The sequence below is a fragment of the Tigriopus californicus genome, chromosome 6 (genome assembly GCF_007210705.1).
Source record: "Tigriopus californicus strain San Diego chromosome 6, Tcal_SD_v2.1, whole genome shotgun sequence".
In the NCBI taxonomy this organism is placed as follows: domain Eukaryota; kingdom Metazoa; phylum Arthropoda; class Copepoda; order Harpacticoida; family Harpacticidae; genus Tigriopus; species Tigriopus californicus.
In genome coordinates, this window is record NC_081445.1 from 916,663 (window position 1) to 931,288 (window position 14,626).

Genomic DNA, 14,626 nt, shown 5'->3' on the forward strand with positions numbered 1-14,626 from the left:
GGATTCTTCCAACCTTGTGTGGTATGAGAAAGAATTCCGTCTTTCTGCGGTCAATTACGTGGATTTGATGACAAGTAGAACAGTTACTTGGAACCTAGAAGTGGGAGAGGACCAAGGCAGAGTGTTTCTATTCACACAAAACGGGGCCCTGGTCCTCACAACTCGTAATAAGACAAAGGCCGTGCATAACCCATTGTTGATCAAGGATCAAAAGTCAAACATTGCTTTTTATTAGGCAGTGTTATATTACTCAATGCGGCCGCGAACTACAGCCAAAGTCTGCAAAACAAAATTCTGATTCGAAAAAGGCTTGATGGTCACACTCACCCACACACCTATAGGGGCTTCAACTCCCTATTCAGCCTCAACAATTGCTCCGCGTACCTTCATTATCTGAAGGCATACATGAACGCCAAGAGCAGGGCTGAATAATAGCTTAAGTTGACTAATATCACAAGAGCTCGCAAATGAAATTTCGACTAAATCGGTTCATTATTGACAGAGATATGATCATTGCAAACTCTTTGGTCCCAAAGTCGATGTTCTTTATGACGCACCCGGTATATCCTTCCTTTTTCCTTCTCATTTGTGACCAAAGCGCTTAGCAGTAGCTAGTTTTTTGTTTTAAACAATTGTGATTTTTTCTCCTCCTTTCAGCCTATACTCTATCGTACACATTGTGCTTTTGAGTGGACTATACAATATACAATTATGCTTCCGAAGGTGGAATTCGAGCCCACGCCATTTAGGAAATTATGCTTTGCCCCTGACGGGTACATTAGGCCGCTCGGCTACCATTGTTCGGCTACATCGTTACACTTTGGAGACCATCATATTCACTGAATTAGGTATCCAGGTATCCCTTCCCTCGCTGTGACGATAGATGACTTAACTTGCCGATCGCTCAAGGTGCTACCATTGCATGCTTTTCTTAAATCTCAATTGTCATTCGGAGTCAAAAAGTTCAGTTCACAGTCGAGATAATCCTGGCCACTTAACTATGCATCATTGAGAACGCACTTCAATCCATATGAACAATTAGAAATTATCTCTTACAGAAGTACTCTATTGCTCCTTGCAAACTCAAGAATTGCTATGTATGCCAACAAAAATCCTAAAAAATGCTTTTTATTTCTTTTTTTTATTACGATTATCAGCCGCTCAATCTCATATGACAAAACACTCCATGCACCAAATACAATTCTAAACTGATTAATTTTCCTCCCATTCCTGAAGTCGGTTCGCATTTTCTAGTAAACATAACAAATTAATAGTGAAAATTTTTGCTTTGCTGTTTTTCATGTTCTTCTTTCTGTATCTTTTTCTTAGTCTTTTTTTTCTTATAAATTTGAACCGATATGATGATTTCCTACAAGCCTTTCAATTTCATTTTGTATTTCTTCCAACTCACGTTATAATTCTGTTGCAGCTTGGCCTCTGTAACATTATTGACTATCTATGTCATGTCTTCTGTAATTTGCCCAGGTCCTGGTGAAAACAAGCTTTTGCTTACCCAGAACCTGAGAAATTACATCCTTGTGAAACTTTTGATATATCAAGATGCTAATTCAAAGATTAAATGTCGACACTACCCAATCATGATCAAAGTGTTCCTGAAATAAATCTATAATCTATGTATATCGTTGCATCAGGGTTTATTTCAACTCTGCTTTTAGAAACAAGTAACAAAACTAGGATTTCGCTGTCCGACTCTTCTGATTCAAGATGAGTTTGTTTCTCTTGTAGACGTTGTTGCATGTTTGCATGTTCACATCGACGACATTGGGAATAGTAGTAGTAGTAGAAGTAGTAGTAGTAGTGGTGGTGGTGGTGGTACGTGGTCACAAAACTCGAATTCAAATTAGATAGACGTTCGTTACGGGCTACGCTAAGGGATTACAGATTCACACAATGGTCAGATTGGGGAGAAAATGCTTTTTTTTTGTTTTCGTGAGAGGCTCTGTCAGCGCTTTTCCCTCATAGACGAGTTGCATTGATTAATGGAGGCTATGTTTTTCGGTTTATCAGCATCAACAACATCATCATCACCATCGTCGTCGTTGGTGAATTCGCATTTCTTCTCCTTCTCAAGGTATTTCATAATCATAGCACGAATAGTAAGTATAATGATAATAACATTAGTGATGATAATAATAATAGTAGTAATATTCATAATATCGTAGTCAATCTGATTCTTGGCCGCAGCCCACCACGGTCGCAAATAAACACAGTTGGATATATTTTGAAGATCGGGGTAATTTTGAGCTACTCATCACATAAAGGCACTTGAATTGATTCCGTAGGTCGTCATCGTCGTAATCGTGGTAATCGTGGTCGTCGTGTTTGCTTTTGTCGTTTCCACTTATTCACTCACTTGTTCTTTCACTCTGTTTCGCTTCGTCATTCCTTTGGGAGGACACAACATGCAAGCACACACATCCTGTCTGGCACTACACTCAATGATCAAAATGAGAGCTCGTTTAACCCGCGGATGTCTTTTCATGCTGAGGATTGTCCTCTGACTTTGTGGAGAAATATCGCCCCAAGAGGTCCACCGTGAGCTCGTAGGTGCCCATGAGGACGGCAGTGTTCGGGATTTGTCGCACCATTTGGGTCACCAACCCTCGGTAGAGACCCCGACGGCCTTCTTCGTGGAACACGGTCCGCAATGTCTGCCAAAACGAACGGTACTTGTGACCGTCTTCGCGCAAACGCGTCCGGGCCACTTCTGCAACGGCAACATTTCTCTTTTTCAAGGATTGACAAACTCATTGATCATTAGCGGAGAAAAACAAACAGCAAATAGTTGAGATAATGGTTGCACCAAAATTCATCAATAAATAAATAATATAATGAAAAAATACAATGTGAAATAATAGTAAAAAAAAAAAATTAAGTCAAGAAAATGACTTCAGAGGATACTACATTTCTTGGTCGGATTATAATGAATAACCCGGACAGACTCACTCTGCTGACTTGTATTTGGTGACGTTGAGCAAAACGTTTCTCGACCTCCTCGAAGATCTATTTGACGTTTCTTTGCGACAACACACATGGCAAAAAACAATTTTGCTTTTGGATGCTTGATTATGCATCAGAATGCTCCTTCAATCCCCACCCGTCTCTTCCTCGCTATTACATGGGTCAAGAGAAATTTTGAGTACTTTTTGAGGTCACGATCCCACGGAGAGTAAATGCTTATGAACAAAGAGCTGGTTTCCAGAAAAGAGGTATAGAACAAGACACTCAAACTACAACTCATGAAACAGAAGTTTTCAAACTTGAAAACTCGATGCCACGAGTGAAGACGGATTGTATGGGTGGGGAAAATACTCTCCACTGGTCAATTTGAACTCACTCGCTGTTCATATTAAGTACTGTATGCCTGAAGAATCCTGATTTCAAAGAGTACCCTTTTAAGTGGGTCAGGTCAAACATTACTTTTCAGCCCAAAAATGGCTTGGAGGAGACATGCTCATGGAGCAAGTTTTAGAACAGGAATGTGGGCCAACTGAATCAAGTGGCTGAATATTCCAATTACCATGTGGATAAGTGAGGCAGGACGCGCAGCATTTGGAGACACTGGCACACACCATGCAAGGGATGAACCAACTGGAGTAGAACCAATGGTTGGCTAGCTCGGGGTGACTCTCTTGGTACTCGGCCCACATCTTCTTCAGGTATTCATAAATCACAAAATTGATCATGGTCTCGCTGATGCCCCAATACGAGGCCGTCACACCCTTCCAAAACCCAAAGAACCCCTGAGAACAAGAAGAGGACAGGAAATGATGGCATCGTGCCTTTGGCGTGCACGGGTGGTTGTGGGTCAACCAAGAGGTCCAGGAGGTCGAGCTTACCAGGGTGTTGTAGATGTTAATGGTACATCGGGTGAAGGTGAGGGAGTTGTTGCCACAAGAGCGATCCAATTGCAATCGGGTCTTGACCAACCAGAGCGGATTAGTGGCCGTGGCTGAGCAGAATCCTGGCCGCAAATGAACGGGAAAAATGATGTTGGTTGTTTTCCTTTTAAATTCAATCACCTTGTTTGTACTCATTTTACGAGGCCTAAGGCATGTCCAATGTCGACCTTGAACTTGTCTGTTCCAGGGTCGAGTGTGACGTCTCTCACCCATTCAAGTGCGTGTTTTTCGTCCAACGAACGGCGAAGAAAGAAAGCACTTTCTTCGTCAGGTTTACGTCAGTCGATCTGATTTGACGGACGCAGAGTGCGACAAACACGGCACAAAATTTAAAGCTCAAAATTCATGATTAGCCCCTACTCACCTCCAACTCCGGCGGAAATGAGATGCACGAAGGGAGTGTCTCGATAGCCTTTGGGCATGGACCCATTGACGGTTCGCTTGGCTCGATTGTACGAGTAAAAGTAGATGGATCGGGCGGGGATCACGCCCACCAGATTGGGGCCCAAGCCTCTATAGAGGCCTGTCCAGCCCTCGGTTCGTTTGATGTACCTACAAGAACAGGATCATGAGAGTACGACCGACCGACCGGGAAACAACATGGGTTGACCTCATGACGCCTGCGGTTTACCGTAAAGGAACCGGTTCCTTTCCGCCTTGAAAAGCACACACACACATTTTCCAAAGCTGATTTCATGCATGAATGAAGGCACCGGGCCCACCAAACGGAGACTCGTGACAAAACGGAATCCTACCTGAGGCACTGGAACACGCCCATGGTGGGCTGGACACGGTTGGGCGGCACCCCCACACACTGATTGACATGAGCGGTGGTCGAGAAGTAATTCACAGCCCAAGTCTGGAACCAACCCGGTGGAGCCCGACACTGGCGGAGGATCTGGCCACGGCTGCTACTACTAGGTCCACTCCTCGCACCACTAGTACTACTTCTACTAACACTGCCACCACCACCACCACTACTACTACTACTATTACTGCTGTTGTCGTTAATGCGCGGGTTGCCGCTTAGGTGACTGATATTACTGCTTTTACTACTGGAAGAGGAGCCCGTGTATCTGACATTGAACGTAGTGGAAGAAGGTACAGTGGTGACTGAGCGGCTGGGAGCGGCAAAATCCGGCATGATCAGTTTACTGTGGGCCCCACCCCCTGGGGTGGTGGTGGTGGTGGTGGAAATGGAGTGGCTGTGATGGGTTGGTGGATGCGGGCGGTAGTGGTGGTGCCTTGAGCCCTGGGCAGCGGTGGGCGCGGCTGGGGACACTCCCCCATGGCTAGGACCCGTGGTGGACGCAGTGACAGGGCCGGCGCTTCTCGTGGAGCCGCTTTCCGGCCGCTGAAAGCCGGAATTGGAAGACTGGAGCCGCGTCTTGACCACCTCCAAGGGACACGTCACAAAGGCACTGACCGTGCCGCCCGTCCTGCAAAGAGGGCACACAAACACAGTGAGGGATTAGCTAGGCGGGGACTCGGGCGCTTCACCGCCTTCAAGGTTGATGATGATGATGATCTTTACCCGCCAGCCACGAAATGGAAGAACTCCTCTCGGTTCATGCCGGAGGGAGGGGAGGGGTGCTCGATCCTCCTCCGAGGAGGTGTGACTCGAACTGGGCCTCAATTGGGATGCCGGGATGACGGGATGACGGGATGCCGGGCTGGCAATTTATCGGCTAAGACCCAAAATGCGCGAGACTTGTGTGGTGGTTTTGGTATGGGTGATTGTCACTTCAACGGTGGCCAAACTACGAAACAAGGTTGGATTGGATGGAGGCCGTGGATCGCTCTCGCTCGGTTTGTGTCGCTCGCTCTTGGGATTTTGTTTTACACACACGCCTTTAAGGGAAATACACACACACACACGGGTCAGTCACGCTATCAAGGCATGTTTGTTTTCGTTCCATTCACGTTTAAGTGAGTTCAACTCGGATTACTGCTACACTACTCCTGATGCTCCTGATCATGTGAGGCAGGCCAAGTCCGGTCCCACCAGACCATTCGTGGCGTGCCTGGTTTCGCCGGGTCTCAATGTATCTCTCTCTCTGGCCATGTAGCCAACAATCGTGATGACGTACTTGGCCAAGTTTCAATGGCCTTTTTGGCTCCCACCCAGAAAATCACCTTCAAGTACAACAACCACAATAACAACAACAAATGAAGCGGGGGGGGAATACATGAACGACGAAATGGACGATGAAAGGAAGGCGTACATAATACTAGAGAGGGTTACCAAAATGGGGCCCTGGGGAAGGATGGTTCAAGCTCTCATGAACCACCTATGGAATGATGGAGAGAGCTGAACAGACAGGGGCAGACATGACAGTGGGACAGTGAGTGGTGATGATACAGTGGCTGAGACAGCAGTCCGAGCAGTCCAACACACATGGGCTGATCAACTACGAACGGCCTATGGGGAATAATAATCCGGTTTTGAACGGGATCAGCTGACTGCCTGCCATCCATCCATGTCTCATCCATTACTCCATCCATTACTCTGGCCTCGCTCGGAAAATCCGGCTCTAATCCGTCTTTGATACCTTGATTCGTCGCATGCCGCCCCAAATCGGATACACCGGAATTAGTTGCGCAAAGTCTCAATGCTCGGGGCTCAATCCCACGCCCATTCAGGTCGATAATCCGGGCTTGAAGTTCCACCTCCCGCGAGTCCGTCCGTCGTCTAGGCACTCTGGTTTCTGGCACCTCTACTACGCTCGCTCAATGCTCCAAATTCTCACAACACAACCCATGTCCAGCCAAGCTCAGCGTGACCAATGCGATCCGAATCCAGCTGACTCGGATGATATCTGGGCAAAATCAGCGGATCACGACCGTGTTCATTGAATATAGCACCGTGAATGGGTCTCGAACGTGAAAGCTGTGAAAATGAGCATGAGCGTTGGGGATGAGTTGCGAAAATGAAAGTCCAGAGCGCCCTGAGTCTGAGTTGCCTGGGATGGATTGGTCACCCTGGTAAGACACATCTTTTCGAGACACATGCGTCGTAGATGAATCAGGATTGTGATCACATACATACATACATACAGGTTCCATTCTAATGCTCGATATCGACCCGTTTTCGTTCCAGGTAGAGGCGTTGTCTCTTCTCTTAGCACGTTGGTACAAGAAGATGTGGCATCTGATCCCAATGATGGATATGACTCGTGTCGAACTTTGGATCTTGACCCGATGCGTAGGCTGCCAGGGCAAACGTTTTTTACGTTTTTTTTAACCCATCTTTGAGCACCTGGATGGGCTAGGATGGTCGAGTCGGTGAGGGCATCGAGACGCGGCGGGATGAAACATGTAAAATGGCGTGAGGCGGCATTTGGTAATCAATCTACCTTGGTTCAAAGGCATTTGTTTGTTACGAAACCAGTTTGCGCCGTGCTCAAGCTTGAGAATCAGGGGACAATATTTCCAGAGTTGGTCGTTTGGAAATCATTTAAAACACACAATACAAACACATTTCCAAAATGTGTAAAAAAACCGAAATCGAAATAGGGGTTCCAAGTTCCAAGTCGTTCAAGACTGATGTAGACATGTTTGACTTTGGTGGCGACCCTGATTGTTGTTCCACGACAAGAGAGCCTTTGTGGACCAGTGGATCCACGACGTCCACTCGCATGTCAAAACAACCCAACCGGATCTCCAGTAGGATGCACTATGTACGAAGAATACTTTTGCCTGGTCTTGACACTGTATGATTTGATTGGTATTCGGGGTGTGGAGGCCGCCGCCGCCGCCGCTGGCTCGCTCCATATCAATGTGAATGTGATCAAGACCAGAGGCGTAGCGGGATTCCAATTCTGTAACTGCTCAATGGAATGCTGGACCTGGGCAGGCAGACGTTACCATGGTATCCAAGTTAATAATGGTTAGTCCAACGTGTCAACAACACCTTCATTCATTCAGTCATTCAGTCGTATCATAACAATATGCCAATGATCGGTCTGGCACCACGTGGCACGCCGAAACTACTTCTGATTTGATGAGAACTGATTTCTTGCCGATGGGTTAATTGTGACATTCAATACCACGTCTTTTCTTTTTAAAAATGCAGATGACGAGCGTGGCTTGGTGCAAAACCAGTTCTTAGCCCATCCGACAGCGCTCGAGATCCTCAAGTGCGAGGAGGTCCTGGAACCCAAACCGAGGCCCAAGGCCACCCATGATCCTCCCCAGAGTCTTCCATCTTCTAGCCGAGAACGCTTCTACTTCACATTCGTATGGGTGGCCTTTGCTCTCGCTTGCATTGGGATCCCAATCCTGCTGGCCCGTCTTTGCTGCCAATCCATTATCAGCTGGCATCGCTCCAGGGATGATCATCCCAACCCAAGCGACCCTGCCTGTCACTCCATTCCAAATCACATCATGACCCATGTCAACCTACCTCCTCCTAGTTACAAGGAGAGCACGGATCTCCATCTGGGTCCGCCTCCCACATATGAGCAAGCCATGGCGCAAGTCTAATTCAAGATGGGGTCATTCATTGGCGCAATTCTTGCTCAAGGTGTACAATTGTATTAGTGATCACAAACACACAAATTATTAGGACAATTGCCTGTGGAGCAGTTGTCGCGGCACCAGTCATCTAATCCCGGCATATCGCGTGCTGAATCCTGAGCCCGACAACGAGGAGAAGGAGAGGGACGAAGAGGAGTGGCCTCACCCTGTGGCAGATTCATGACTCCAATGGAATCCTAGAATGTTACTGAAGTTCAAGTAATGATGCTCTTTTTTTTCTTGTTCTTTTCTTAGATAAACAATGCAACAAACTTTCAAGCTTTTCATTCGGTCGCCCAAGTTTAAAAGCTTTTGGGACAAGCCGCTCAAGTCCAGATGTTGAAACTTGTTCTCTTCAGTCGGTACCGGGACCTCTGCAATGACTATTATTTACATACATATGGCATGATTCATTTGAAGTGCCGACCTCAATTAATGATGTACATAACGCATACCCTCATCATAATCTTTCAGTCCCCTTTCCGCCCGCTCCGCCAACTCTGCCGGCTCGTCGTTTTCCTCAGAGGTTGCCCCTTTTTGAGGTGCTTCTTCCGTCACCCTGAAATACAAGTTGGACCAATTACAGGAACTAAGTGGATTTAGGAAATAGCTTGAGCCCCATTTACTCAAGGGCCTGGTTGAAGATCAAATTTTCCAAGGCATTCATCCTGGTTTCCAAAGCTTCTTGTCTCTGCAAAATTTCCTCTGTTGGATGTTGTTTGTCATTGATATCCGGAACACTGCTGTACCGTACATCCGGGTTTCCAAAGCTTCTTGTCTCTGCAAAATTTCCTCTGTTGGATGTTGTTTGTCATTGATATCCGGAACAAGGCTTGCGTCATCCTGAGGGGTATCGATTGGATCGGACAACCTCTTGTTTAGGTTAGAAAGAGCTTCGACAAAATCTAGGAGGGAAACTTATTCTGAGGTATTGGAAGGATCATCAAAGGACGAATGCGATTCATCATATTGTTCTAATTTGTCATGTACAAACATGTCATGTAAAACAATGATGCAAATATAAGACATATATATAGTGGACCAAAAGTGGCAATAATGAGAATCATACGTGAGTCTCCCTGCGGTGAAGCATGCGAGAATTTCTCGATCAGAAGTATTGATTTACATGGGAAATGCAACACAAGTTCTAAGTATTAATGTTTTTAGCAATTTAGTCATTAGTTACAAAAACATAATGAAAATATCATCTAATACTCGAAATGAATCCATTACATCCAACTGAACCACTCTCTTTCACGGAGCATGTGAGGAGTCTCTGTGCACAAACTGAAATCAGGGTCGGATGGATATACAATCACCTCTCCTCTCTCTTATTGAGCCTTCCACCCATTATGATGAAACAGCAATTCAACTTGGAACACATCAATAGGTAAAGCGATCCGTTGACTCTGTCATAGTGACAATGAACCCGAGCATTCATTACCAAGAGTTTCAAGAGGCATTTGCGAGTTCCAAACAAGAGGAACAATCTATTAACACACCAACTTTACCAGACCCAACTGCTAGATACGTTGACAGCGAACGGAAATGAACATTTCGTATCTCTTGAACCGTTTACTTCACTCAAAATGAGAGATCCGCAAGAACACAAGATCTTGTCGAAAATATTAACTGAGCCAAATTTGGGCCTAAAATCATGCTTGGAGTACTCACGAAAAGTGGTTATTAGTGTTGGGGCGAGTCCGGCAAAAATCGGACTCGTCGAGTCGGGGCTCGAGTCCGACAGAGGACTCGAGTCTTAAACTGGATTCAGGTAAGCAAAAAGACTCGTCTTGCGAAATTTAAAGCAAAAATCAATATTGTTTTTTTTTTTACGAGTGTGGCCAATTCGTCAAAAAATCGAGTAAAGGACTCGAATGCTCTTGGATTCAAGTACTGACTCCACTAGTGATTATGTTTTCCGGTAATCAACACATAGAATGCGAATTTTCGGCCTCGTCTCGGTCACCTAGTGTACATAAGCTTTTGATAACATTGCTTTGAAACGAGCCATTTTACAAGGAAATGAAGAAAAAAAGGGATTTCCTTTAGATTGTAGTGATGTAAGTATCATATTTATTACTATCTTTCGAAAGAAGGCTCAGAGTTGCACTGGCCAAGAGCAAGATCGATTTGGCGGAAACCACGTTGACAGTCTACATTTCTAGAAATTTGGAACACAGCCTTTGCATTTCATGCGTTCCAAGGCTTATCTTCGGCATCTCTGACTGGCACTTTAGACTCACTTGGGCTACTCGTGGAGCAGAGGAATGCATAGGGCATGTCAAGTGAAGATTGAAATTCAAGGAAAAATGTAGTCCGGTACCCTGATTTTGGGCTCAGACAAACATCACAGTCAATTCCCACCATCCGCCCATTGAATTTTCAAGTATTGAGTGATTTTGAGCGAGCTGTGTTACAAAACCCAATAAAACGAACCTGTTTGGTATGATACGGTGAACTCACTGTCGAATTGGCTCAATACCGCAATGCTATTTGCTTAGACAAGCATGCGAAATGAAATAAATGTCATGCACTGTGCGGTTAGGCCGGGCATGTTGTCCTCGATTTTACTTCATGGAATAACGTCAGTTGTTCATGAACGCGTTCACTTGACAAGCCCTATACAATCATACCAAATGAGTATTGGAGGGCAGGTGGTATTGTTGCTGGTCAGGAATCGGGAACAGAAAAAAGACCTGAGAAGAAGATTCATTTTTGCAACAACACCCCTGCTTTTGTAGGCATTTCGCACTTCCACCCCACTGTGGCAAAAAGAAATCGCCTCGAAGGAAATATGATGCAGCTGTGAATGGTGGAAAAGCACCTTGAGTTCTTTCATTCTCAGACAATTAAGTCCAGCATTGTCAGTTGACTAAAACTCATGCCATAAGGAACTCTTCTTGATGCTCAAAACATTTTGGTCACGAATACGTGAACAACACGTAAACAAACGCCGCTGCTCCGTAGGATGACCCAGACATGTCTTTTTAATATTGCTTCTAGTGTACTTTATCACGATTCGAATATTTCCATAAGCGTCGTTCGGCAACATAAAGGACGTCTAAAAGACACACCATAACTGCTGACCTTAAGTGCATGCATGCAACGAACTCACCCTCTCTCATGCGAGACATTTCGGACTTGATGTGCTGCAACTGAGCCTCTAAGTTCGTTACTTTGCTTGACTTTCGCCCAGATGGCATTAGTCTCTCGAGGATGGTATCCATCACGTCCATGGGATCATCTTCCGACACGATGACGTCTTTCGTACTTTGACTTTGGTCCTTCCACTTCATGGCTTGAATTTCGCTTCGCAGAACGGCAATCGAGGCGTTGCACACCATAGTGTTGAACACATAGAGCACTTCGTCCAGACTCGCCCTCTCCTCAAGTTGGAACACCCTGGGAACAGGATAGGGATTAACATCGGGAAATAACCCGGGCTACATTTGAACACACCTATGCGCCAGTGTGGCAAACTTTGACTCGGAGCTCTGAATGTGGCTGGAACATTGATTCCCGTCACCTTGGAGGGTTTTCATCGTTTCCCGGATGTCCCTGAGGATCAATGGACAGTTCTTAGTTCGGTTCCAAAGCTCCAAAAGAATAGCTGCACGTCTGGCTTACACGTTGCTCAGTTGAATGTCTTCAATCCTTCGTGCCTGGTCTTCCATTGAGTGGTGAGAGACAGGTAAGGCTCTTGGCCAGATCAAGCATAACCTTGGAGGCTCGACGGCTGGAATATCCGGTTCCCACGACGCCACTCGGTTGGTCCAAGACTTGGAAAACGGTAATTGATTTGAGAAGATTGGGTGTTTGTTACCAGTCTCCGCACTATAACTCACCTGGTCCTCGTCTCCCTGGGCTGAGCAGAGCCAGGCCGCAAAAATGAGAGCAACAGGCGTAAACGCTCATGTTGGACGGATTCGAAATGACAACAGACTCCTTCATGAACTGGTTTCAATGTCCTTGATCAGACAAGCTATTTTATATTGGACTTTGATATCTGGCTGACACAGAAACACGATTGGCGATGAGTATCAAAATATACATATGTTTGTAAGCTTCTAGATATAACAGAGAGGTACAAAAAAAGGCGTTTGGTAATTAATTGGCTTTCTCGTCCAGGCACTCGTCGATTTCGGTTGATTGAGAGTTGCATTGCTAGGGAAGACACCCGGAAATTGGTTTGGTATGAGGGCGGGGGGGGGGCGGGGGGTTAGGTGTGGGGGATGAGCAATCCTTAGGGCCAGGTGGTGAGTCGGACTGGAGTGGGAGAGTCTGCGGATACGTTCTTGTCTTGACCGGCGGAGGAGGGCGCTGACTAGTGCCTATCAACACAGTTGAAAATCCAAATCATCAACTCTGGCGCCATCAGGAATGAGCCCGAAAATCATCACCCCCAATGAAACGATTCTGGCCCCTTTGGCCGGCAGACCAAGATGAGGTGAATTTGAGCCATCATTTCCTATGAGAAGGACCCGATCATAGTTAGATTATTGAATCCCGCACCAACTCAAGGGTTCCTACTCTGAAGGTTCAGGTAGTCCTTCTTTGATGTAACAAAAAGGTAGAACGACTTCCTCCGCGTTGATATTTGTCAAAGTACCCAAAGCCGTTGTTCCTCACTATCTTGACGTTGAACTGAAATTGGGCCATGGCTGGACAGGGCGAGTCATATTTCTGAAAAAGGAGGGACATTTTTATCTCTCTCTATCACCTACGTACTCTGAGGTGATCTGTTTCCCCCTCCCTCCTCATACCGGTTCCAAGTCTATTCTGAATTGATGAGCGTCGGATCCGGATCCATTCCGTCGACGCCGAGTCTGAGATCAGGGTACCCCAAAGAGGAAATGGGGCCAGGAGATGAGGACTGGGGAGCCCGGTTGCAGGATTCAATATCAAACAGACCCGACTTCCGGTCACACGGTGAGGACAAACAGTAGCACTCATTTCCGGGCTTTCTTCGGATTGTCGAACGTGTTCGATAGAGGCAAATATCGATAGGTCTTGACCCCGTCATAAAACGCGTCTTCGTGGTACTGAAAGTTCAATTTTCGACAAAGCTCCCCACGAAGACATTCAAGAGGGTGGACTTTTGAATGCTTCATCGGCACTGCCGACGGGTCATGAGCATTTCGGATTGTGTTGCATTCGTCGGAGCCCAATACTGGACCTGGTTTGATCGTCCACGAGGATCATCCGACCCCTTCAAAGTCAGATTGGACACACCTAGACGAAAAGCGAGGGTTCTTTTGTTTTGTTTTTGTTTCGGTACAGGTCTTTCACTCGTGACAATCTTGAATGGCATTTCTACCCGTATTGATTTCCCGTAGGTCACGCTTGGTCGCGTTTCGGATGCTCATGAAGCCAAATGAGTCCATATTGTCTTTTCTGATATCACAGTCGATCAAGTTGGGCCGCCTCAGTGGGCGTGATTTGATTGAGAGTATTTTCTGACTGGACCCCACTTTCGGCCCTATTAATCGCCCCAAGCGTCATCTAGATCCCCAAAGTTGTCCCACCCATCGAACGAGGACCTAGGAGATCAAAGCATGAAAAGCATTATCACCAAAGGCCATTGGATCAGAGATCAGACCAAATTGGACTTGTCATCATCATCATCATCATCCACTTACTCTTCGTTGGCAATGCTACATTCCGGACTCTCGGTTCGTTGTAAACTGAGGAGAATGCTCTTGTAACCCCACATGAACTCCTTGACGGTCAATTTGAGGAATGGGGTGCGATCTTGAGCAAAGTCATACGAATTTAGGATTCTCCTTGAACACGTTCTTGCCGATTTGGTACTCGGGCACTATCACAGTCTCCGCATCGTCCAATCCAACGGACTCGTTGGGCTCGAAAGTAAAATTCCGCTGAACCGTGAAGCGTAGGATGTCTGGGTCGGGGAATTCGGGGTCCGACATAATCATGGATTGGGAATAGGTGTAGGGGCCGAGTTCTTCCATCTTCGGCTTCGATTTACCTGTTGAAACAATTGGGTTTAGGAGCCAAGAATATCATCATTTCATCTAACGCTCTTGACCTAATTGTGCTCTGTCAGCTCTTCCCAGCCTCACTTTTCTCTTGCGCACTAAACAAAAATTCTAGTCAGACTCACTGTGATATCAAATTCTAGTTTATTAAATAAAAATATATTGCTCTAACCACCTTCTCAT

General features: G+C 46.0%; 3 protein-coding genes across 10 annotated transcripts; 1 reads left to right on the plus strand and 2 right to left on the minus strand.

The window, feature by feature from the left end:
- Nucleotides 1-1,638: 1,638 nt before the first annotated feature.
- On the minus strand, nucleotides 1,639-6,636 carry LOC131882672 (solute carrier family 25 member 36-like). Of its 4 annotated transcripts, none has more exons than XM_059229896.1 (7): nucleotides 6,476-6,636; nucleotides 5,458-5,774; nucleotides 4,679-5,362; nucleotides 4,288-4,475; nucleotides 3,861-3,985; nucleotides 3,542-3,764; nucleotides 1,639-2,728 (listed from the first exon to the last, which is right to left on the minus strand). In XM_059229896.1, exons 2-7 carry the CDS (start codon nucleotides 5,493-5,495, stop codon nucleotides 2,481-2,483), a joined length of 1,506 nt encoding a protein of 501 aa, XP_059085879.1. In that variant the 5' UTR covers nucleotides 5,496-5,774; nucleotides 6,476-6,636; the 3' UTR covers nucleotides 1,639-2,480. The 4 variants fall into 4 exon arrangements, with proteins under 4 accessions (XP_059085879.1, XP_059085882.1, XP_059085881.1 ...); XM_059229899.1 differs by having other exon boundaries at nucleotides 5,458-5,683; nucleotides 6,476-6,634; XM_059229898.1 differs by lacking the exon at nucleotides 6,476-6,636 and adding an exon at nucleotides 6,169-6,313.
- A 139-nt stretch (nucleotides 6,637-6,775) lies between these two features.
- Nucleotides 6,776-9,180, plus strand: LOC131882674 (uncharacterized). 3 transcript variants are annotated; one of them, XR_009373518.1, is made up of 4 exons: nucleotides 6,776-6,908; nucleotides 7,024-7,812; nucleotides 7,999-8,660; nucleotides 8,916-9,180. XR_009373518.1 is itself a non-coding variant. In XM_059229901.1 (2 exons), the coding sequence occupies exons 1-2, from the start codon at nucleotides 7,602-7,604 to the stop codon at nucleotides 8,406-8,408; spliced, it is 621 nt and encodes a 206-aa protein (XP_059085884.1). In that variant the 5' UTR covers nucleotides 6,981-7,601; the 3' UTR covers nucleotides 8,409-8,714. The 3 variants fall into 3 exon arrangements, 1 of the variants encoding a protein (XP_059085884.1); XR_009373519.1 differs by having other exon boundaries at nucleotides 6,832-6,908; nucleotides 7,028-7,812; XM_059229901.1 differs by lacking the exons at nucleotides 6,776-6,908; nucleotides 8,916-9,180 and having other exon boundaries at nucleotides 6,981-7,812; nucleotides 7,999-8,714.
- On the minus strand, nucleotides 8,437-9,180 carry LOC131882677 (uncharacterized). Of its 3 annotated transcripts, none has more exons than XM_059229904.1 (4): nucleotides 9,068-9,180; nucleotides 8,897-9,000; nucleotides 8,715-8,815; nucleotides 8,437-8,638 (listed from the first exon to the last, which is right to left on the minus strand). In XM_059229904.1, the coding sequence occupies exons 1-4, from the start codon at nucleotides 9,106-9,108 to the stop codon at nucleotides 8,462-8,464; spliced, it is 423 nt and encodes a 140-aa protein (XP_059085887.1). In that variant the 5' UTR covers nucleotides 9,109-9,180; the 3' UTR covers nucleotides 8,437-8,461. The 3 variants fall into 3 exon arrangements, with proteins under 3 accessions (XP_059085887.1, XP_059085888.1, XP_059085886.1); XM_059229905.1 differs by having other exon boundaries at nucleotides 8,437-8,649; XM_059229903.1 differs by having other exon boundaries at nucleotides 8,715-8,824.
- Nucleotides 9,181-14,626: the final 5,446 nt, after the last annotated feature.